The 25,008-nt window shown below is 33.6% G+C and overlaps 1 protein-coding gene across 4 annotated transcripts in view; it reads right to left on the reverse strand.

Annotated features, from left to right (window-relative positions):
- Positions 1 to 25,008, reverse strand: part of SNX29 (sorting nexin 29) — an 825,026-nt gene that overhangs the window by 124,942 nt on the left and 675,076 nt on the right. For all 4 annotated transcript variants that reach the window (XM_056806180.1, XM_056806179.1, XM_056806182.1 and 1 more), the window contains one exon: positions 10,785 to 10,925. In XM_056806180.1, the coding sequence (XP_056662158.1) occupies positions 10,785 to 10,925 (141 nt within the window). The remainder of the gene's footprint in view (positions 1 to 10,784; positions 10,926 to 25,008) is intronic.

A 25,008-nucleotide genomic window follows, 5' to 3' on the forward strand; every position in this document is an offset into this window, starting at 1 on the left:
AAGTGTGCAGAATCAGGAGAACATTGAACACAGAGATAGCGATATTATATGATGAACATTTATGAATGACTTAGTGATTCTTAACAATTCAGTGATTTAATAGTCCTCAAGGAATCATGATGAAAAATGTCTCCTGCCTCCAAAGAAAGAACTGATGGGGTCTGAAAGCAGACCAAGAAATACTATATTTCATTTTATTTTTTAGCTTGTTTTTATGTTCTCTCTCACAAAATGACTAATAGGTAGGATGTTATACTCTTACATATGTAAAACCTATATCAGATTGCTTGACATCTCAGGGAAGGGAGAAGGAGACAATTTAGTTCAAACCTAAAAAATTGAAGGTTAAAAAATGTTTTTTTCATATAATTGAGAAAAAAGAAAACATTATTTTAAAAAAAGCAGTTTTTAGCAAAAAAACTCAACTCATCTGAGATTGGAGAGAGAATCAACAGTTCAGAGCTAAAGAAAGGATCAGCAAATTCATTAAAAACACAAGTTAAAGAAATAGTCAGGGCAATGTAAAGATTACTGCAACGGGTTATTTTCAATGAGCTGATCATGCCTGAGGGTATCACATGGAATTAGTCTGGTCCATCCACTTTTCTCCAAGATGTGTAACTGCTGTAGGAAATTCATCTGTAGTAGGGCTAAGAATAGTCAGAGACACTATGATCCAGAACATGGTGACAGTATATAAGGTAAATCTGTGGGGGTAGGTATACCAAATTCTATACATTTCACTCTCACTCTGAAAATGGGCCTCGTGTTTGGTTACAATACTTGTTGAGAAAAAAGAATGCTGGGACTAGCTACAGGCAAAGTGAATGGTCACACAGAATCTTCACAGGTACCCTGGGAACTTATCAGAGGTCATCAGCTCCATACTTTGCCTAACTATCCACCACAAAAGGGCAAAAAAGGGCAAAAAGCTTCCTGTGGCCATAATTACTGTAGTTACTAGTTTTAAAAAAGTTTGAGCTCAGCTACAGGATGGGTGGGAGGTCACCAATCACTATCATTCTTTATTTTCACTTCAAAGTCCATGGCAAGTATCATTTCTGCACTATGGCTACTCTCCCATCCATTGCTTCTAAGTTGCAGTAGCCATGGAAGCTGTGGGGCCAAGAAGCCTGAAAGTAACTGCATTTGGGATGAATAGTCTCTAAGGGGTTTTGTCAGCTCCTCTGATGGCATCTCCTTTTAACAATGAGTCATGCATAATCAGGTATACCTCAATAGTGGGAGAAAGGCAAGATAGAATACTGCAGTAAGCAACCCAGAACAATACTCTAGAAAAAGAAAATAATCCATCAACAACTATAACTAAAACTCTGGGAAAGACTATGGAATATCTGCAAAGATTCCAAAATTCCAAGAGTCTTTGGAAGAACTAATAAAAGAAGTGAAGGAGACAAGTAAAATAGAGAGCATAGAAGAAAAGCTGCAAAACTTGTAGCAAAATAGTAGATACATACACTGAAAAGAGAAATCAAGGAACCAGAACAAAAAAATTCAATGTCAGAGCAATAAAGAATGGAGCATACTCAAAAGACAACAAAATTAGAAGATCATATAAAATAAGTTGTCTCTGCCATTTATTACTTGTATGATTTGGGCAAGTCACAACCTCTTGGCTTCGGTTTTCTTTTCTCTAAAATGAATACTTTGGCCTAAATGATCTATAAGGTCCTTTCTAGCACTATATCTATGATCTACTATCAAAAACATCTTATTTACAAAACAGATATGGAGAATTAACATAAGATTCACTGATCTACTAAAAGAGCCCTATTAAAGAAAAATATAAATAAATATTTCAAGGGATCATAAAAGAAAATTATTCATAATTATTGGTACCAAGACAGCAAAGATTAGGAGAGTCTACAAGCCACTACCTGAGATAATATTCCCAGAAATGGGATTACTAAAATGTGGAGTTATCAGATATATTAACAAGTGGCTAGGAAAAGATAATTCATATAGGAACTAGTCATACTTATATAGGGACTTTTCATCAACTATGAGAGGAAAATAAATTAGAATATAGTATACTGAAAGGGACATGTACTCTAGTCAGCTTCATGCCATGCCAATCACCTGCCCCAAATTACTTTCCAGATTCCCTTTATGTGTCAATTTCCCTATAAATTCCTTGAAGGCAGGAACTGCCTTGCTTGCTTGTATTTGTATTCCATGGGATGAGTACAGTTCTTGGCACATAAATTTTATAGTCAGCAATTAAGCATAATACCATGGGAGAGAGGAATAAGGAAGGATGGATTTTTAAAGAAATATATTCCTTCCAAAAATTCTTTTTTTAAAATAATAAAGGGGGATAGAGTTTTCAAAAGACAAACTCAAAAAAAAAATAATAAAAGAAACGTAAGAAACAACCAGAAAGGATCAAATGACAATCAGGCATTATATATCAGGTATATACTGCACGTGGACAAAGGAGAGACCTGCTGTCTTTTCAAAATACCACTATCTTTAAGAATCAGTAAAAATAATTTTTTCTATGAGTTTTAAGTGTTTAAAAATGCAAAAAAAAGGGTAAAGAAATACTCTAAGGAAGGAGATGGAAAAAAGGGGAAGAATTTATTATTTATTATAATTAAGAACTATAGAGGATACATAGATGTTAGAAATAGAAAACAGTGATTTCTTAAATTCATACTTCATCTGGGCAGGGAAAAAAGGTTTTTTGTTTTAAAAAATAGTAAAAGAATCAGAGGTGTAGAAATAAAGGGAAATAAATGGAAGACTGCGCTAAAATAGGGTAGAATCAGGAAGGGAATTGCTTCAAGTAAATAAACTACAGTTATAGAGGGTTTTTGAAAGAAAAAAAAACCAGCAAGACAGTGAATTGTAGCTTTGTTATCTTACACAAGTCATTTAACCCCAGGCGCTTACCCTTTATCACTCTTCTGTCTTGGAAGTGATATTCAAAAATATCTATTTTATAACAGAAGGAAAGGATTTTTTTTAAAAAGCCTTAGTAAATTAGGTATGAGCAAGGAGAAGAGGGATAGGAGGGATAAGATTGATAAGATTGTTCTAAAAATATCTTTTTTATAAATTCCTAAATTCAAAAACAACTTTGAAAAATTATTTACTGAAACTCAAAAAATTTTTTAAAAGTAAACAAAAACACAAGTATATAGATTTTTTAAAGGTTTTATTTGAGATTGTTCTTTTAACTGGCAAAGGGTAAATCTTATGGTTTATCTATATCATCACATTCTCTAGATACTCATTAGCCAGGAATGATATAGAAAAGCATTAGCCTACATAATGTAATGCCAATGAAGAGTTCAGATTAAAATACAACTGAAAACAACCAGCTTTTTTTCCCTAGAAATGTGATTTCTGAGAAATGCCTTATCCTGGTCACAGAATGGGAAGCCTACTGTGAGAACTGACTGATGACCAATGGTCATAAATCATTTTATCCATGAATATATAACTTATTTGTGCTGATGACTGAATTCACAGGCATGTTGGAAGAAAATGAAAAACATATGCTGTTGTTAAAAGAATTAACACAGAGAATTGAGTATCTGGGGCCAGTGACTCTAAATAATTGAAATGCAACACACCATTTCTTTTGCATGGTATATTGGAAAGAGTACTGCATTTGGAGTCAGGGGATCTGAGAATATAAACTTTTTTCCTACTGTGACAATAGACAACACATTTAACTTTTCTGTGCTATGATTTTCTTATCTGTAAAATGGGGGTAGAGTAGATGATTTCTAAATGCCCCTTCTGGGCCTAAATTCTATGTTTTTATGAAACAAATTCACTCAATATTAACTTGTTTTATTCAATAAAAGGTGTGTGTGTGTGTGTGTTGTGTGTATTTCAGGGTTTGGATTTTCCTAGATTTTAATGTGAATTTAAAGGAAAATTCTCTCCAGTTTCCACTTATACAGTAATGTGTTTAAATTTGAGAAGCTACTTATACATCTCTTGGACATGATTTTCCTGGCAAGAAGTGTTTAGTAACTAGTTTCTGGAAAAAGACTTTAAGAAAGAATATGAATGTATGTGATTTAAAAAAATATATTTTCCTTCATACTTAAAAGTTATATATCAGTATATATTATACAATTAGTATAGAACATAAAATTAGAAACAAGTTCAGATCCTGTGACATGTATTATATAGTTTCATTCACTTGGAACAATATTCTCCCTATTTCCTCTCTGGCAAACCTTCAAATACCTTTTTTTTTTTTTTAAACCCTTACCTTCCATCTTAGAATCAATACTGATTATTGGTTCCAAGGCAGAAGAGTGGTAAGGGCTAGGCAATGGGGGTCAAGTGACTTACCCAGGGTCACACAGCTGGGAAGTATCTGAGGCCAGGTTTGAACCTAGGACCTCCCGTCTCTAGGCCTGGCTCTCAATTCACTGACCTACCCAGATGACCCCTCTTGAACTAACTCTTGATGGTGCTTGAGTTCCCTAATACCTCCCTGACAAGAAAGCAAAAGATAATTAATTGTCTCTCTAGATCCTGTTCTACATGATGGTATATGAGGTAAGATTAAATATAAAAATATAAGTATAAATAAATATAAATATATAAATTTTGTGACTTTCTACACTAGTAATCTCAGACTTCTGGTCAGAATTCATTTCCCTGAATAGGAACTGCTTTGACAGTTTTTCTAAATTCACAAGGCAAGAAAACAGTGGTACATTGCTAACAGCTTTGGGATTCTCCATAAATTTGTCAATAGCTTTAAATTCAACTATCTAGTTAAGTAATTAAGGATTCTGCAGAAACTTGGAACACAGCAAAATATATTGTACAAGTTCAAAAACATGGGTCAACTCCAAATTTCTAGGTCAATACCCATAAAGGAGAACACTAAGACCCAGAGACTAAGACCCTTCTCTCCTACCAACTCTCTCCTTCTGTACCGACATTTAGAAATTCCTTAATGCATAAGGGAGAAAAATCTTTTGTGTGCCCTATATGCAGACACTAATGGAACTCAACGCAGATTAGAAAAGAATCAAGAGACAGAAAAGAGTCCACAATTCTGTACTGCATCCCACATTTAACCTTGATTTCCATTGACTAACACTCCAAATACCTCTTTTCCCTATCCTTCCTCTTCTCAGATACACAACAAAACAATGGGATTTCACAGTCTAAACATCTTTTTTGAGGTTAATAACTTAGTTCCTCCTCTGAATTTTACTCAGCCACTATTTTTTCTGTGGGTATATTTTAAAATGTATGAATCAAAAAGCTCCAAGGGAGCTTTTCACCATTTAATGAAGTCTAATCTGATTCTCTATCATACACTGGTGTATATATATATATATATATATATATATATATATATATATATATATATATATATATATATATACCACTATAACAAGGATTTAAATGCATAATTTCTATAGTAAGCTGAACTACTTGAAGCATATATGAAACTGATTTGCTTTGCCTTGATTCCAGTAAAGCAGTTAATGCTGTTGTATGAATTTTCAGTGAACAACTCTATTACCCTGAGAAGAAAGAATAATTTCTTCCATCTTATTTAAGCTTAGTAAATGAATGCTTCCTGAGCCTAGGCTTTTGATGACATGAAATTCAGACTTTTGCCTAGATAATATTGACAAACTATTCAAACAAGAAACATCAGTAAGAATATCTCAGAGGGGAAAGGACCTATTTGTACAAAAATATTTATAACTGCCCCTTTTGAGGTGACAAAGAATTGGTAACTAAAGGGATGTCTCTCAATTGGGGAATGGCTGAACAAATTGTAGTATACGATGATGACAGAATACTATTATGTTATAAGGAATGATAAACAGGATGATTTCAGAAAGAGTTGGAAAAACCTACATGAACTGATGCAGAGTGAAATAAACAGAACTAAGAGATTATTATACACAGTAACAGGAATATTGTGGAATGATCAAATGTGATAAACTATGCTACTAACAGAAATACTTGTCCTGATCCAGGACAATTCTGAGGGATTTATGAAAAAGAATGCTATCCAATCTCCAGAGAAAAAACTGTTGGAGTAGAAATGCATATATGATTTCTCACTTGTTTATTTGAGCATATGTTTGGGGGTTTTGGTTCTATAAGACTATTTACTTATAAAAATGAATATGCCATTCTGCCTGGCACTTTTAGGCTTCATTTAAATCTACCTGCAAAGACTCCTTGCTATGAAGAGACTAGAAAGATCCAATTTATTTGTTTTGTGTTAGTGATCTCTTCTTGATATTCCAGTCCATTAAAATCTTTAAAGTCCCAGATGACTTGGAAAAAAATATTTTTTCTCAAATATTTCAGATAATTAACAGAAATACGTAAGACCAAAAGTCATTTCTCCATAAATAATTAGTTAAAGGATATAAACAATTTTCAAAAAAATTAAAAACCACTAATGGCAATATTAAAGAATGTTCCAAATTACTTACTGGAAAAATGCAAATTAAACTAAGATTTCACCTTTATCAAGAAAACTGACAAAGATGATGGGAATATTGGAGAGGGTGTAGAAAGATCAGAACACTAAAACGTTATTGGAGAAGCTGTGAATTAATAGAATAATTCAGATAAGCAATATGGAACTATATATTAAATTAATTTATGTGTCCATGCTCTTTGACCCACACATCCCACTGCTTGATATATACCGGGGGGGGGGGGGAAGACTTAATATCTACTAAAATATTCATAGCAGCACTTTTTGTGGTAGCAAAGAACCAGAAAAAAAAAGCAAATGCCTATTATCTAGGGAAATTACTAAACAAACTGTGCTACAAAGTATTGGAATATTATTATGCTGAAAGAAATGATGAACACAGAGTCAGAGAAGCATGGAAAGACTGACACAAACTGATACAAAGTGAAGTAAGCAGAAACAGGAAAAGAACATATATAATCATTACAATAATGTAATGGAAAGAATAACTATCACAAAATAGTCAAAACTCTATGTGCCAAAATTATAAAGAATGATTTTGTCAAAAAGAGAGGATATGAGAAAATATATCCCAAAGTGCTTTGTAGAGATGGGCATAGGAACACTGAAAATAGACTTTTTTTTTTGGATGTTTTGGCTGATTTTTTTCTTCCTCCCTTTTCTTTAAAAGAAAATTCTTTGCTATAAGTGATGGCTTTCTGAAAGTAAGGAGTAGGGAGAACATAAAGAGATACCTAAATGATTCAAAAAAATTATCAATAAACTATCCTTTTAAATCTCAAGCTCTTCCATAAGGTTAAAATGAGGCTTTTTCTTCTACCCAGGTATGCAATATTCAAAATTAATGACTAGTATTAATGCCCATATACACATATAGACATGGAATTTTCAAGCTGGAAGGAATCTTTGAAGCAATCTAATTTACTTGCTTCATTTTACAAATAAGGAAACAAAGTTGCTTGATCAAGTAGAAGAACTACTGAATTTCCCTGACTCCCAAATAGGGCATGACCTTGTGAAATTCCAAAGGTCGGAAGATGTTAGCTTTCCCAAAGATTTTCTATCAGGTCCCTAAAGTAGCTAGCATCAGTATCTGCAATGGAAGACAAGGACAAATTAGACACAATGCACAAAGGAAGCTTCAGAGCATTCTACACAGAGTTCAGTTGAAATAAAAAAGTAATGTTTAGAAATTAAGTTAACAAGTTAGTGTTCTGAGTATAACTTGTCTCTGTATCCAGAAGATGAGTGTCAAATTCTGTTATAATTGAACTTTATCAGATAGTAGCTGATATGAAAGAAAAATATGTTCTAACGTGAATTGGGCTTGATAGGCCAGAAAGGGAAAAGATATCCCTAGTGAATGTGTTGGTATCAGAATATTTATCATTCCCTAGGAGTTATTCTTCTCACATCTAATGTATACCCAATAAAATACATACTCTGAATATGAAGGAAGCACAAATTGCTTAATAAAGACAAAGTCTATACATAAAAAAAGATATCAAGTATGTTTGTTATGCCAAATTTTTAGATTAAAAAAGCAAGTTCTTGAACAAATTGCTCATTGTTTAAAAGCACATTTCAATTCTTGAATAGATGATTCTTATCACTATTATTACAATCAATAATAAAAGGGAGTGCCTTCAGAATTAATAACTAGACAATTAGAGTGAAAATATTTATCTAATCAAAGGATAATCTTTGTGGAATGTTTGCTTGAATGATATCCTAAAATGTATTTTCCAGAGATACTAATTTAACAGCTCTAGGGGTTATGGTAACACAAGATTCATTCTTCAATCAACTGAAATAGATCAAGAATCAGCTTGGATATTTCTTAATTGCCCAAGTGGACTGGCAGGTTATTCTTGAAGTAAACATATCATAAGAAAACATGGATTTTTTTGGCCCTGCTGATTTTTCTATGCTAATTAATAATCAAAAGTCTTTGGAGAATTAGCCCTTAATCATATCAAAGCAGTTACTGGTCATGCACCAAAACTCACTAGGTTACCAGAACCACTTGGTAGCACTAAGTTATTCAGTTTTAGCAATATGCCTATTAGCCTCCTGAGTGTATTGAGAATTCCATGTTCTGTTCTCAATCTGTACTTTAAAATAATGAAAATCTTAAGAATTCTCTAGATCTTTCATAAGTGGCAGCCAAAGCCGACTTAAGAGAAATAATTAAGTCTTAGCCAGAAATGAAAGAAAAGAGAGAATCCAAGTATAATTACTTTTGAAAGGTGAGTTAAAAGGTTGAGTTGACAGCTTAGGCAGGCAAGAAGCTCTTCATCCTAGTATTTCTTAATAAACTAGCAATTGTCATATGCCTGAATAACATCATAAGGCCCTCCTCCTAATTCATGCTCCACAGTGACCATCAAAGTGAAGGGGACCAAGCCATCTGGTCAAGAATGAGAGCTATTACCTGCAAGTGCCACCAAGCACACCTAAAAGTTGAATCAAGATGTAGAAGATACCACCTTTAAAGGTAAAGCTTAAATATTTGTATAATGAATTGGGAGGAGGGAGAGAATAACTGAACCTACCTTATGTAAACTTAACTTGAAAATCTATTAAGCTGATTCTGAGGAGTGACATAGATCAATCTGTCCTATTATGTATGGAGAACCTCCCTCTTGTGGCTCAAGTAGCTATCTACCTGGGACATTATATGAGCATCAAAATACTCTGTGCTTCCCTTCTGGATTCACAAACATGTAGATCATATTTATTTCTTTTTATATTAGCTAAAATTCCTTTTCACTTATGGGCCAGATAACTTGTTTCACTAAATTCAATCTAGAAAACTAATTTTCTTTTTGGTCAGAACTTGTGATTTTTATCAGCATAGGGAACTCCTCAGTGAAAAAAGCAGAACAACTAATCTATATGAGTTAATAGGATTGCCTGGATTACTCAAAATTAAGTAATTAACTTATCGTCATAGAACTAGGAAATGCACCTAGGTCTTCCTGAATCTAAGAGCAACACTTTAATCATTATAATACACTCTGTCTCTTGATGTTAATAGATTTCTGAGAATGCTAGAATTCAGATCAAGTTCAAAAGAAGTTATATGTAAAAACATTTATATTCCTAGTACTCAGCATATATTAAGTATTCAAATTTTTATTGATTCAACTTGACTTGATTATCTGAATTGCCATGAATTACCTATATGTGAGAATAACTTCTGTTAGAAAAATGATTTGATATTGATGGGCAAAGTGAACCAAATGGGAGTTTTTACAAGGTTTTTTCAAGTGACTTTATAAAAAGAAATGTCTTACTTTATAAAAAGAAATGTATCAATGTTTCTTTAAAAAAAAAGAAATAGATATGTAGTTTCAATAGTGTAGAGAATTCTCAGTAAGAAGTATCCTCTACCAATGAAGATTACAACTTTCTCAGAAATTTACAGTCTTAAAAAGTTTTCAGTGGTATTGAAAGATTAAGGGACTCACCTGAGGTCGTATAGCCATTTTATATAAGATGTAGGACTTGAATCTAGGTCTTCCTAAATCTGAAGCTAGTTCCGTATCTACTAAACCTGACTGCCTCTCTGTTATATCATCATCATCATCAACATGCCATATAATAGCTTTGTCTTATTACTGGTTAAGCAGACTGGTGTTTTTGTAGCATTTGGAAAAATTATGGAAGGATCTCAAGATTTGTTAGAGCCTAAAAATGTATAGTTTAATATGATTTTCCTATTTTTAAAGAAGTATTTTATACTTTTTTGGGTTTAGCAAATCAAAAGTACCTTGTAGAATTTTCATATATTACATTTTTATGGATTTAATTCTATATCATCTTAACAGAAAAAAATGATTTATTTGCTCAGGGACTTAGATGAACCCAATTTAGGAATATATTTTCTTTCTTGGATGTTTGCTATGTTATAACTAAATTAGCTTTCTAATCTGGTTTTAGTACATGAAATACTAATGAAACACATTTAGATTAGATTCAAATCAGTAGCCAATACTGTTACCTTTGATTATTTCTTACCTGAACAACAAATATTTTATGATATATGAAAGAGCTGGATTATGATTATGATACATGAAAGAGCTGGATTATGATTAACTCTAATCATAGTTTTCCAGGTCAAAGTTGGTAAAGAAGGTGTGTCTACAGGGCAATTCCCAAAGTGGAAGAGAATTAGAATTGACTAAAAATTGAATCTGAATCTTCATTAGGTTTGACAAAGTCTATTCTTTAAAATCAAAATACAATATTAAGAATATAAATTAGTTGTATGGCACAACCAAAAACAGTTTTCCTAATAGAATACCTTATTTCCAATGGCCTTTTTAGGTGGGAAACTATAGGCCCTCACTTGAGGATATTTGTTCTGTAACTTGTGATGCAAACTCCTGAATTCTGTATATCTTCTATATACATTCCATTCGTCATCCTTTATCCTGATATAGACCTGTTAGGAAAAGAGAGAAAAATATTACACTCTCAGGGGGAGGAGGATATTGAGCATACCTCTTAAAAGCATTTTTATATATAGGTATTTTATATTTTTATTTATATTTTATATAAAGGTATTTGCATGTAGGGTTTTCATTCATGGGGTTTTACTAATAATTACAGGATCACCAAGTTTGAAAGTGTCTTTGAGGTCATTTAGTTCAGAGGTGTAGCAAAACTACCAAATGTGGTCTGAACCAGATTAAAATATCATTTAAAATGTTTAACAAATATAAATACATATTAATATAAAATATAATAAAACATAGAAAATGTTAATGTGTGTTTTCTAATTCAATATGTGGTCAGCAGAGATCCATTTCTATTTGAGTTTGACAAAACTGATCTAGTTTGTGCTCATTTTACTTACTCATTATTCTAGGTACTGGGTATACAAAGAAAAAAGAAAAATGAGTCTTTATTCCTTAGGCACTTATATTCTGATAGGGGAGGGGAAAAGGAACAATATGCACATAGGAAATAAATACCAAAACACTGGAAGGGAGAACATTTGTAAATGGATAGAAAAGGAGAGGGGTCCTGTAGGAGCTAGTGCTTGAACTGAGCTTTGAAAGAAGCTAGGGCTGTATAAGGCAGAGGTGAAAAGAAAGGCAACTCCTAGTATGGTAAATAGACTCTACAATGGTGAGATGATGGAATATCATATATAGGGAATAGCAAGAAGATCAATTCAGTCAGTTCAACCCAAGAGTACAACCCATGAAGGAAAGAAATTGAAAACGAGTAATTTCAGGGATGAGAGAAGAATGGAGCCAGATTATGAAGGGCTTTTAGAACCAGATGAGAACTGAGACCTAAAGAGGTTAAGTAAGTATCTTCCCAAGGTCACACTGCTAGGAAATCAGAGTCAGCATTTGAACCCAGAACTTCTGACTAATCCAGGGCTCTTTCTACTTTAACAGATAGCTTGGAAAGTAGCCATAGTTAATCAACATAGAACATGCTCATGGTTGTCATTTGACATTACCAAATAGCATATTTAATATATCACCCAAAGCTCAATTGATGACTGACTTGACCAAAATGTCTGAAAACAAACCACAAATGTAATTTATGCTCACTTAATTAAATGCTTTCAAAACCTGCTTTTTTATATACAGAGAATTAATGTAGGTTGCAGACTTCAGAGATGCCCTGATTTGCTTCCAACCAGATCTTTGTAAACAATTCTGACACAAGTCATCAAAAGCCATGTAAACCATATAAGGCTCCCCAACTAAGCCAAGCAATTTACTGACTATTATTAGAAATAAGAATAAAGTAGGAACCAGAATTTACAGAATGTTGGGTTGCCTAAATGTGATCCATTTAGGGTTTTGCGCCCACCATACTGGTAATGTAATGATAAAGGTATATGATGTCACAACTTCCAAATGAAAAATGATAAATTTAATCAGCTGATGGTTGTGTCTAAGTGGTACTGAATGGTCATGTCCATTTTGTTGTTGATTTTCATGTACAAGTTTAGATTACAGCCACAGGTACAAAAGAAATTAGTTTTATATCTAGTCTCACACTTTGGGAGAAAATAAAGATAAAGCAACAATCTGATGTAACACGCATATTTTGTACATAAAACCTCATTGCTTTTATTAAGACCTTTTGACTTTCAGAAGCATGCCCAGTGGGCACAGAATACCAGTGGTATTTTATAGAGCACTGAAAGGCCTTTAAGCCTCCCTATAGCAACTGCAGTCAAAGGAAAATAGGGAAGGGGGTAGGGAATGTATTAAAAATATTACATATGACTTAATAATATCCTACAGAGTAAAGTATCGATGATAAAATGTCCAATACGGTTTGCAATTACTTCATGTCAATAAACTTCTAAAAATCTCTTTGTCACTACTATAACAATAGGCCTCTTCAATTTAAGTGGCTTGCTCTGAAAAACAGCTGAAATGCTTAATAGAGAACAATAAATTTTGACTTTGCATTTTTCATAAAACATTTTGGAGCCAAGTACTACTTCACACTACAAAGACTCTTTTGCAACAGAAGACATGATGAAAAACTCTAATATAATGCATATACAAGTAGTCAAAGAATGATATATTTTACTGCTTATCACAGAAGTCATTTTCAGTTACGTTAAGCTTTTAAGAATATCTAGGGGGCAGCTGGGTAGCTCAGTGGATTGAGAGCCAGGCCTAGAGACAGGAGGTCCTAGGTTCAAATCCGGCCTCAGAAACTTCTCAGCTGTGTGACCCTGGGCAAGTCACTTGAGCCCCATTGCCTAGCCCTTACCACTCTTCTGCCTTGGAGCCAATACACAGTATTGACGCCAAGACAGAAGTTAAGGGTTTAAAAAAAAAAAGAATATCTACATGTTCAACATTAGAATCTCCAGATATTTTCTACTGAGGACTCTATGATGTAAGACTTCTAACTAAAAATCCCAAGGACTCCACTTTTTATACACATTTATATGATTATATATGTATATATGCATATGTATATATGTATTATATATATATATGAATATATATGTATCCAAGTTTTGCTTTCGTAGCTCCAGACCCTCTTCCTCTTTCAAATGAAAACTGCAAATCCAACCTCCTTATTCTGGAGTGGGGAAACATCAAAGCCCTTTCTGTGCTGTGCTTTTTCCCACTGACTGCTCCACAATGATGTCATTATTTTATATGTTCTACTTTGAACTGTTGAGAAAGAGCATAATCAGTCAGTGGATATACCTAAGTAACAACTTTCTGTAGCTCAATATCTATTCTGCTCAGAGGTGACAGCTGTACAGTGACTAGGCTGTAAGAGAGATAAAACAATCACTTCTGGCCATAATGATTCCAAAAGGAAATATAAATTTAATCTCAAAGGCAATTAGGTAGTAAGTTTGCTTTTTAAAAAATAAGAGATAAACATTGCATAACACTTGCCAAGTCAGAGAGATATAAATTTTGAATTATCTGATTTGTTGAGATAACACTTAACACTGTTCCCATCCTTAAGCATGAATAATTGACTGAAGCTGAAAATCTGGGTATTCACATTTGACTTATGGACTCAGACAACAAGCTAAGAGTGCAAAAAAACCAAACAAACCCAGAATTAGAAGTATATTATTTTAACTATAAAATGAAATAGTCACTACCTCATTACTTCTCCTTATGACTACTGTAATAGTTTATTAAACAGCTTTAATGCCACTAGTGTCTAACTAACAGACTTGTGATATTCGCCAATGCCAGATTAAAGTATAGCCATAGTTATTAGTCCATGACTCAAAAACTTTCAATAGTTCCCCATTACCTTATAGGTGCTATTCAGGGCTCTCTACAAACTTTGTAGAATTTGTAGTCTTATAGTATCCAGCATTACAGTCAAACCTAACCACTCAGTTATGTACTGGATAATATACATCATTTTACAGATGAGGAACTGAAACAAAGAAGATTAAGTGACTTGCCCAAGTTCACATAGTTAATAAGTGTCTGAAGCCAGATTTGAACTCAGGGAAATGAGTCTTCCTGATTCCAGGCCCAGCACTCTATTCAGTGCTCCACCTTGGTGCCAAAAATAGCTCTTTTTCTATCCTAATTCACTATTGCCCCACCTTTCCCCTGAACAAGAATGAGCTTTGCTCAACAGCATTTTCTTCTCCCTCTCTTATATTCTGTTTTGTATTGCTGAGAATGGGCATGACCAGTATCAAAAGTGTAGGACCTACTGTCAAGAAGAGCTATGGGTTCAGACACTGTCATTGCTTCTTCTTGACTACAGGCTTTTTCTTAAACTCTCTAAACCTCAAGCAACTTTAAGACTTACCTGCTAAGTTATTGACTGAGGGGGCTCAAGGGAGATCTTATAACTTCCTTTTTGACATATTATTGTTATGTTTAATTTCCTTTATTAAAGCATAAGTTAATAAAGTAAGCAGGTGCTACTTTTATTCATCTCTGTATCTCTTCCTACACTTAATCATAGTCCTTTTTAGGAATAAAACAGAGTCTGAATAAGTATTTGAGTTGAATTTTCCTGACAGTGGTTTTCTTACCCTAAGGGAAATCAAGAAAGCTGGGGTCTAATTCCAGTTTTGTTATAATTAACCAACAATCAGAAAATGGAAAAGTCACATTTTCTTGCATAGGATTTGGTATCCTCATCTGTAGAGATTATCTTTATTTTATCTCTAAAACATTATGGTTTTGGGGTGGTGGGAAGAGTAAAAATTCTAATACAAAAACTTGAAGCTTTAAAAAAAATTACCTAGTTTGGCTTTCTATTTATAATCCATATTTGACTTTATAAGAAGTTTGTTTTTTTTTTTTACTTTAGAAGAAAAAATAGTCTTGTGGATTCAGTTTGATTTGGCAAGATTGACTTCTACTTTTAAAAAACTGAAAAAAAATTAAGTTTTTTTTTTTTCTTTAGGCTAAACTTAACAGGATGTGATGGTAAAAAGGATATTAGAGCAGCCTCTTGTGGACACTAGGCAAAGAAAATAGAATCAAACAATAGCATTAGGCTGCAGAATGTGATCACATCATTTTGTTGGACTATCCTTACAATGCTGAATTATGAGTAACTATTATTTAAAGCATTCTTTTCCCCAACCTCTGAACATTCCAGCCCGCAAATGAAAATTCTATGAATATTACTTCTCTTTGCTTATAGTCTTTTAAATCCAGAAGAAATTTTGCAGGAAGAATCATTTAAAGATGGCTCAAAAAAAACCTCACAATACAAAATTATAAATAGTAAAAAATACGAGGACAAAATTATTTCCGAATATTAGTTAATAATTACAGTCCTGTGAATAGTATACATGTCAGACCTTTGGGAGGGGAAAGGCTTTAAAACCAAGCAAGACATAGAATCACAAAATGTAAAATAAATAATTTTGACTACATCAAACTAAAAAGCTTTTGTACAAACAAAACCAATGTAACTAAAATCAGAAGGGAAACAACAAATTGGGAAAAAATCTTCATAGAAACCTCTGACAAAGGTTTAATTACTCATATTTATAAAGAGCTAAATCAATTGTACAAAAAATCAAGCCATTCTCCAATTGATAAATGGGCAAGGGACATGGATAGGCAGTTCTCAGATAAAGAAATCAAAACTATTAATAAGCACATGAAGAAGTGTTCTAAATCTCTTATAATCAGAGAGATGCAAATCAAAACAACTCTGAGGTATCACCTCACACCTAACAGATTGGCTAACATAACAGCAAAGGAAAGTAATGAATGCTGGAGGGGATGTGGCAAATAGGGACATTAATTCATTGCTGGTGGAGTTGTGAATTGATCCAACCATTCTGGAGGGCAATTTGGAACTATGCACAAAGGGCGACAAAAGAATATCTACCCTTTGACCCAGCCATAGCACTGCTGGGTCTGTACCCCAAAGAGATAATGGACACAAAGACTTGTACAAAAATATTCATAGCTGCGCTCTTTGTGGTGGCCCAAAACTGGAAAACGAGGGGATGCCCATCAATTGGGGAATGGCTGAGCAAATTGTGGTATATGTTGGTGATGGAATACTATTGTGCTAAAAGGAATAATAAAGTGGAGAAGTTCCATGGAGACTGGAACAACCTCCAGGAAGTGATGCAGAGCGAGAGGAGAAGAACCAGGAGAACATTGTACACAGAGACTAATACACTGTGGTATAATCGAACGTAATGGACTTCTCCACTAGTGGCAGTGTAATGTCCCTGAACAATTTGCAGGGATCCAGGAGAAAAAAACACTATTCATAAGCAAAGGATAAACTATGGGAGTGGAAACCCCGAGGAAAAGCAACTGCCTGAATACAGAGGTTGAGGGGACATGACAGAGGAGAGACTCTAAATGAACACTCTAATGCAAATATTATCAACATAGCAATGGGTTCAAATCAAGAAAACATGTAATGCCCAGTGGATTTGCGTGTTGGCTATGGGTGGTGGGGGGGGGGGGGAGGAAAAGAAAATGATCTATGTCTTTAATGAATAATGCTTGGAAATGATCAAATAAAATATAATTAAAAAAATAATTACAGTCCTGTGACCCTGTTTTTAAAAGCACACTTAGAAGTGTGCTATTCTCAAATAGGCTACATTTGCCTGTGACAGAAAGGTAGGGTGTTGAGGTATAGAGAAGGCTATTCTTACCTATACCAGGAAATAAGGAATATGGGGAAATTCTTCTGAATCCTGATTGCAGCTAGAGACACTTCCTAGCAGTGACCTGGCTCAAATCATTTAACCTCTTGGAGGGTCATGTTCCTCATCTGAAAAATGAGGACAATAAAACCAAGATAACCTACCTCATGGGGCACTTGCAAGGCTAGTATGTTGTCATGTTATAAACCTTAAAGTGCCATATAAATGTGAATTATTATTAGAATCAATACTATCATCTAAGTCCATATCCCCTGATGCTAAAGCACAGAGAGATTCAGTTGAAAGAACACTAGTTCTATAGCCAGGAAAGCTGGATTCAAATGTCGCTTCTGATGAATTTAGCCCCTAAGGCTCATCTGAACCCCACTGATCTTACCCAGCACCCCATTTGCATGTTTACACTGTGTAGACACTGCGTGAATGGACTAACATGAACATGAAAAGTTTTAGGGTGGCACTGCCCACTCTCTCTGTTTCCTAACCCCCCTGGTCTTACCCAGCGGGGTACCAATGAGTGTAGGGAGTAAATTCTATCTACACATATATGGCCTTGAACAAGACACTTCATCTCCAAGTCCCTCAGCTTCATCTGTAAAATGAAGGTATTGGACTATCTGAGGTCCTTTTCAGCTCTAAATCTATAAACCTATGACTCCAATTAATGTGTTTAGCTAACAAATGCTTGACATCAGTCAAAATAACATTATAGGGGGAAGTTAACTTCATGGCACCAGTTTTTTAAACAGAAAACATATTTTGGGAGAGCCAAAATTCAGGCTCTAAAAATTTTAAATATAGTTTATAATGTAAAAAGAAGTCATCCTGAGGAACAAACTAAAGTATGGATGTGAAAACCCATCATGAAAGGATTATTTGGAGGAAATATTTTTACACAACTATATCTTATTGATCTGTGTATCCTCTGGCTTCTAGTATGTAATCAATACTGCATAACTGTTGGCTGAAATGAACTAAACTGAGACAAGAAATAATAGGATGGCACAAGAATATAAGCATCATGCTGTGTTCCCTGTGGTTAGTGTCTGATTATGGGTCACAAACTCTTAATCTGGGGGCTATTCTGGCCTTCTGGCAAGCAATCAAAAAGCTTTAAAAAATTATTAAGTAAGGAGTAGTCAGGTGGATTGAAATGGACTGAAAGTCAGGCCTAGAGATGGGTTAAGTCCTGGGTTCAAAGCTGGCTTCAAATACTTCCTGGTTGTGTGACCCTGGGCAAGTCACTTAACCCTTACTGCCTGGCCCTTACCATTCTTCTGCCTTGTAACCAATATGCAGTATTATTCTAAGACAGACAGTAAGGATTTTGAAAAAATTAAGGATAAAGATACTAAGGGTTATTCATATAAGGAGCCATTAGTATGTGAAAGGAATGACACATTCTGCTTATTGTACATTAAAGAGCACAGAATTTGCATTAGAAAACCTTGATAAATTCTCATTCTTCATTTTACTAGTTATTCAACTTTGGGCAAGTCAACTTTTCTGAACCTGTTTCCTCATCTACAAAATAGGAATGACGGTGAGGTAGCATGGTACAGTGGGAAGAGCACTAGGCACTAGCTCTGGACTCAGAGCATCAAGGCTCAAGCCCCACCTCTGATGATTATGACCTTGGCCTCCCAGCAGTAGCCACCTGACCTCCCTTGGTCTCAGTTTTCTCCTGTAAATGATGGGTTTAGGTTTAATAGATGATCCCTGAGGTCCTTTTCATGCTATATCTATGACAGCATGGGCTTCCAATTTCACAAGGTTGTTGACAAAATTAAATGAGAACTGTATTATAAAATCATTTTTAAAGGTATAGGGACCCTGTTTTGGTAAATAAAAAAAATAATTACTTGAGAAGTTAAATGATTGCCAGTTCAATCTGGCTATAAGTACCTGTAAGGACTAACCTCTAAAGTTTCTTTGTTCACTTTATAAGCCACTAAAGTTGAAAAAGATAACACCACCACCTGAAGGTAGCAATATACAGATATTAATTACTTCCTGGAATTGAGCGCAGATCTACAGTCCTACAATTTTCACCTTTTAAAAATATATTCCACCAGGGGGCAACTGGGTAGCTCAGTGCATTGAGAGCCAGGCCTAGAGACGGGAGGTCCTAGGTTCAAATATGACCTCAGACACTTTCCAGCTGTGTAACCCTGGGCAAGTCTAGGAGGAAGGAGAAAAAAACCCCATTGCCTAGCCCTTACTGCTCTTCTGCCTTGGAGCCAATACACAGTATTGATTCCAAGATGGAAGGTGAGGGTTTAAAAAAAAAAATATATATATGCATATACATATATATATATAATAGTAAGTCAATCTGAGAAAACTAGTCCTTTTATTCAAGCAATAGATAAAAACTAAAATTTTCAATTGGCAAGTATTAGTCATTTTTATTAATTATTTTTTAAATTTAAATTTAAATTTAAAATTAAAAAAATAAAAAATTATTAATTAAATTTGAAAACTAAAATAGGATGACTAGACAATTGAACTACTGTGAATGAAGAAAGCAGGGAGTTATATATAATATGATCATATCTGAACTCAGGTCTTCCTGCTTCCAGGTTCAAAACTCTCACAATTGCATTGATAGCAACCTAGGTAGGATACAAACAGAAAGGTCTTAAGAACAGAAAGAAAAATAATGAAAATGCAGACTTTGAGGGATACTTTGTTGTTTCAGTTATTTTTCAGTCAACTCTTTGTGACCCTATTTCCAGTTTTCTTTGCAAAGATATTGGAGTGGTTTTCCATTTCCTTCTCCAGATCATTTTGCATATGAGGAGACTGAGGCAAATGTGGTGAAGTAACTTGCTCAGAGTCACATCTGAACTCAGGAAGATGAGTTCATTTCATTCAGTTCATTGGCATTTTATCCACTGTAACACCTAGTTGCTCTGAATGGATATGTGGAAGAAAATAAAAATCACTCTCAGCACTTCCTAGTACACAGTTGAGGCTATTTTCTAAGATGGTCAAACAAAACTGGCCTAGACAGCTGACCAGTCTTAAAAAAAAAAAAGCTCAACATATTAAAAAAAAAGCACAACATATATTACTCATATAACATAAGAGAACAGTGCTCTTGAAACATTTCATCTGTTATATACTATAATTTCCTAACATTTCCTGTCAAGATAACTGTGATTTTAAATATTCCCAATCCAGTAACACTGCATTAAGGAAGGGTCAATAAATGTAATATACTAAAGATGTTTCTCTTCCCTTATAATGTTCTTAAACTGTGTAGGAATCAATAACTAGTGTTTTAGTGGAAAAATAGGCTTACTGGGTTTTCGTGCATTTTTATTTTTTTATTTAAAAATTTTTTTAAACCCTTACCTTCCATCTTGGAGTTGACTCCAAGGCAGAAGAGTGGTAAGGGCTAGGCAATGGGGGTCAAGTGACTTGCCCAGGGTCACACAGCTGGGAAGTGTCTGAGACCAGATTTGAACCCAGGACCTCCCGGTTTGTGTGCATTTTTAAAACCAATATACTACCTTATGAGAATCCAATGAATATTTAACAAACAATGAGACAACAACAATAGTCTAACATGGGTATTAGCAGTATCAGATGGGTCACATACCTTACAAGATGGAAGACTAGACATTTTCTCAAGTCACAAATCTCAAAAAATAAAAATGCTAACAGAGGAATTATGGGTCATAAAAGCAATTATAGCTATCTCTATAAGACAATAACCAAGAAGCCCAATAAAGTAACAGCCTTTGAAAATAATTAGCAGTAAAGAAAACAAATGTAGCCATTTTCCTCACCTTTCCTTCACTAGCCTCTGAGCTTCAAGGGCCAGGACCCTAGAACTCTGGGATCCACTCAGTGAGTCCCCATTTGAGAGACTCAGTGTGTACACACACCACCACTGACTTTACCTTAACATTCTGGTACAACAGTAAATTCTAATACTGTCCAATCACTTCTGAAGCCAGGAGTAGAGAAGGAAAGACTTGTACTCTTCCCATGTTAGCCTCCAAGTTAGAGAACCCCATAACAATAGATAATTCTTCTGAGAACTACTTCACCTTTTCCCAACCCTGCAAAAAATGGAATGAAAAGAGACTAGTCCCTAGCTGCGGTCAGGCCCATTTTTTTTTTGACAAGTGAAGAAATGGTGGAGGAGGTTGAGAGAGATTTTTAAGTCAATCAGAAGTAAATATACCTCAATGACTCAAAAAGGAGAAAAAAAACCCAAAGATCTTAGGAGAAGAAAACTCAATTAAAAGCCTAGGACACAAGCAGATAAAGCAGTGGGGAAGATGTTCAAATCAAAATGAAAGATGAATAACAAGACTCCAAATAAAATAAAGATGTCTCTAAATAAATATTGCAAGAAAAAAAGAAATTGAACCAACATGTGATTAAAGCCAGAACTTTTGGATTCACAAGAGGGTGTGAAACCATATTAAAATGATCTAAAATGGTTAAAGAGACAAACCAAACTTTTGAGAGAATTTTAAAAAGAACAAACTAGAATTTATGACTTTCACAAAAGAAAGAATTAGCATAGTTAAAAAAAAACTTGAATACACAGTTTTTTCTCCAAAGAAGAGAAAGAAAACAACAGATTCATATTACAAATATAAGGAGATGAAGTATGATTTGGAAAAAAGAGAACAATGCAATAATATTTAAAAAATACAATGTGTATACAAGCCAAACATTGATCTAAAAGACAAGATACATATTTAAGGACAAAAGACCTCCCCAAAGAACATGACAAATCAAAAAACCTGAATATATAATTCAAGAAATAATACAAGAAGCTACTTACAACTTCTAAATATAGAAAACAAAGCACTTATCAAGAGAATCCATGGATTTCCTCCAGAAAACAACTAAATGTTTTTTCTCTAAGCCAAATACTTGTTAAATTTAATATTTGGAATGACAAAAAATTCTGCAAACTACCCAAAGAAAGACCTTAAAATCTAAGGGAAAATAAATGTAAATAAGACAAAAACCACTATGCACCCACTAAAACCTACAAAATGGGATGGAATATTACATATTCAAAAGCAAAGGATCTCAACATGAAACTCAAAATGATGGTGAAAACCTCATCAATGAAAAATACATTCAATGAGATATTTGAAACACTCTTACCAAAAAATTATATAAGAAATCAAGAAAATGTCATATTTCAAATTTCTTCTTCTACTGTAATGCTATGAAACAGATTGCAGCCAAAAAATGTGAATGTTCCTCTATTTTTTTGAGAATAGTTAGGAAGAAATGTGATAAAAGTACACTGGTTAAGAAGAGATTATACCAGATTAGACTAATAATTTGATAGAAAGTAAGGTTACATTCACCTTTGTATCCCTGGTAATACCTACTTACACTTCACTGGATCCACATTTTTATAATTCCATTAATGTGAATCACAATCCATTCACAAAATAGAAATGCATCCATATCCTCATTTAAATCTTTTTCAAATTTGGAGTCTACTCATAAGGAAAAGGGACTACCTCTACATGTCAAATTCATAAGGATATCAATGGAGCATAAAGTCTATCCATTTGTTAGTCTCTATTTTTCCTAAAGGACAAGCCCACATCCTTTACTAGTCATAGATCTCTCTGATGGTATCCCTTTATGCCACTTTTACTGTATAATACTTTTTGGTAATGTAATATAGTTCACTAATGTTCACCATGTGACTCTTTGCCTTTTGGATGACCCACAACTGTATTATTTGGAATCTGTGATATTTTCTGGCTTCTATGAGTACTAGAAAATGATGCTAAAAAGAAAGGACCTAGTTCAGAGAAAAATCTAGGGAGATTAAAAGGATTAGGTAATTTCCCAAAAAGCAATCAATCTAACCCGTTCTCCTAATCTTCCTCCGATTCATTTCTAGGTTCAGTTCATTGTCCATCCATATTATTGCCCCAGATCTCTGTATGTACTCATAGACCAGAACAGCGAATGGTCTGTTAGTCTGAAGACTTTTGAGTAGTTATAGATCTTATTTTAGAAAGCCCTGAAATACAATTAATATAATGCTATTCACAAACAAGAAAGAGTATCTGGAGATCCTCAAAAGCTATAAGGTAATTCCTCTTTATATAGTACTCAACCAATACAAAAAAATCAAATGAATGGTGGTCAAATTCCCTTTCATAATAAAACTACAATAAATAACACTTAATTGCTATTTGATTATTTTGGTGCTTTCAGTGCCCCAGAGATATTATCAGACTTTTTATCAGATTGCAGTTCAATAAAAGTTAAACTCACAAGATATTTTTAATTTCTGCCATTCCTCTGAAAGAAGGAGAATATAGCATCCTCCAAATCCAAAATCTTTTTCCAGAATAGCTCATTAACTAGTTAATTTCTCAGAGAAACTTTTTTTTTTTTTGCAAAAGCTACATCTGGTGAACTCTCCAGAAACACCAGTAGGAGATTTTTTAAGCCCAGAGACCAGGCAGAATTTAGGTTTAAGACAATTACTAAGCCATATATCACAATAAACTTAAAATAAGTTATATCATTTGAATATTATAGACCAGGGCATTAAAATATTAAAACATAACCAGATCAGGTAACTTTTACAGCTATGGAGAAAGGAAGTAAACAAGGAATAGAAATGATTTTTTAAAAAGGGAAAAAATTAATTCGATTACATGAAATTGAAAAAGCTTTTGTGCTAACAAAATAAATGCAACTAGTTAATGGAAGTAGGACTCAAATCTTTGTATCTAATATCTCTGATAATAGTCTGACTAATAGGCAACTAACAGGAATATATAAGACCAAAAGTTAGGGGTTCCAAAGTAGAGATGAGAAAGGATAGCATTCAATCAAGAGAGAGCTTATAGAAAAGCATGGAAGAAGGATATAGAATGCTTTATATGAGGAAAAGGACAGTTTGGCTAGAATGTTAGATGCATGAGTGGGAGTAATGTGTATTAAGCCTGGAAAAACAGGTTGGAATAAAATTGAAAAGGGCTCTAAGTGTCTAACAGATGTTTATTTTATCTATAGAGGCAACAGGGAGTCATTAAGAAAAGAGTTGGATTCAGGGAGATTTGTATGTATGAAAATATTGTCAAATATCTCTAATTTAGAATCTGCATCATTCAAACATAATGTAATTTTTCAGTAAAATAAAATTATTTAGAAAAATTTAATGAAAAGGATAATTCAGTCTAAGATCAGTAGGTCTTTTAGAGAAAGGATTTGTGAAATAGAATATTCCTTCAACTTCTGGATGCAGCAGTTAGTCTTTATTTGCTAATATCATATAACAAATTCCATTTTTACATATAGTATTTGCATATATTATAGATTCCATTTTTACAGATACTATTCTTTTATCTTACCTTACCAGGTACCATATTTGAAAATAATAAAAATATTATTTAATAATATTGTATTTTATAACAATAAATATTATATGGAATATAGTCTATTTTATAGAAATTATAATTAAATGGTATAATTATTAAATTATTTGATAATTTAATGACTGTTTAATTTAAACTTTTCATTATATATCAGTGGCCTTTTTGTCACTTTTCCAAATGAAAGAGATTATACAGATTTGGAAACAAACCGTCAGAAATAGTTCAGAACAAATATATAATAAACAACATTAGAAATTCATTCACTCAGTCATTAAACAATAAAATACATATTATATGTATAACATTGTATTCAAAATTAAAAAACACAAAATTAAAAAAAATTATTGTAGCCTTCTCAAGGACAAGATTGGATTTCGATCATTATGGCTTAGGTAAGAAAAAGTTTGGAATTCATAGTATTGTTAAGTGATAGTTGATAACAGATAATAGATAATAATAAAAAGATATATAAGAGATATCTATTGCTAGTAGTT

Source organism: Monodelphis domestica, chromosome 7 (genome assembly GCF_027887165.1).
Source record: "Monodelphis domestica isolate mMonDom1 chromosome 7, mMonDom1.pri, whole genome shotgun sequence".
In the NCBI taxonomy this organism is placed as follows: domain Eukaryota; kingdom Metazoa; phylum Chordata; class Mammalia; order Didelphimorphia; family Didelphidae; genus Monodelphis; species Monodelphis domestica.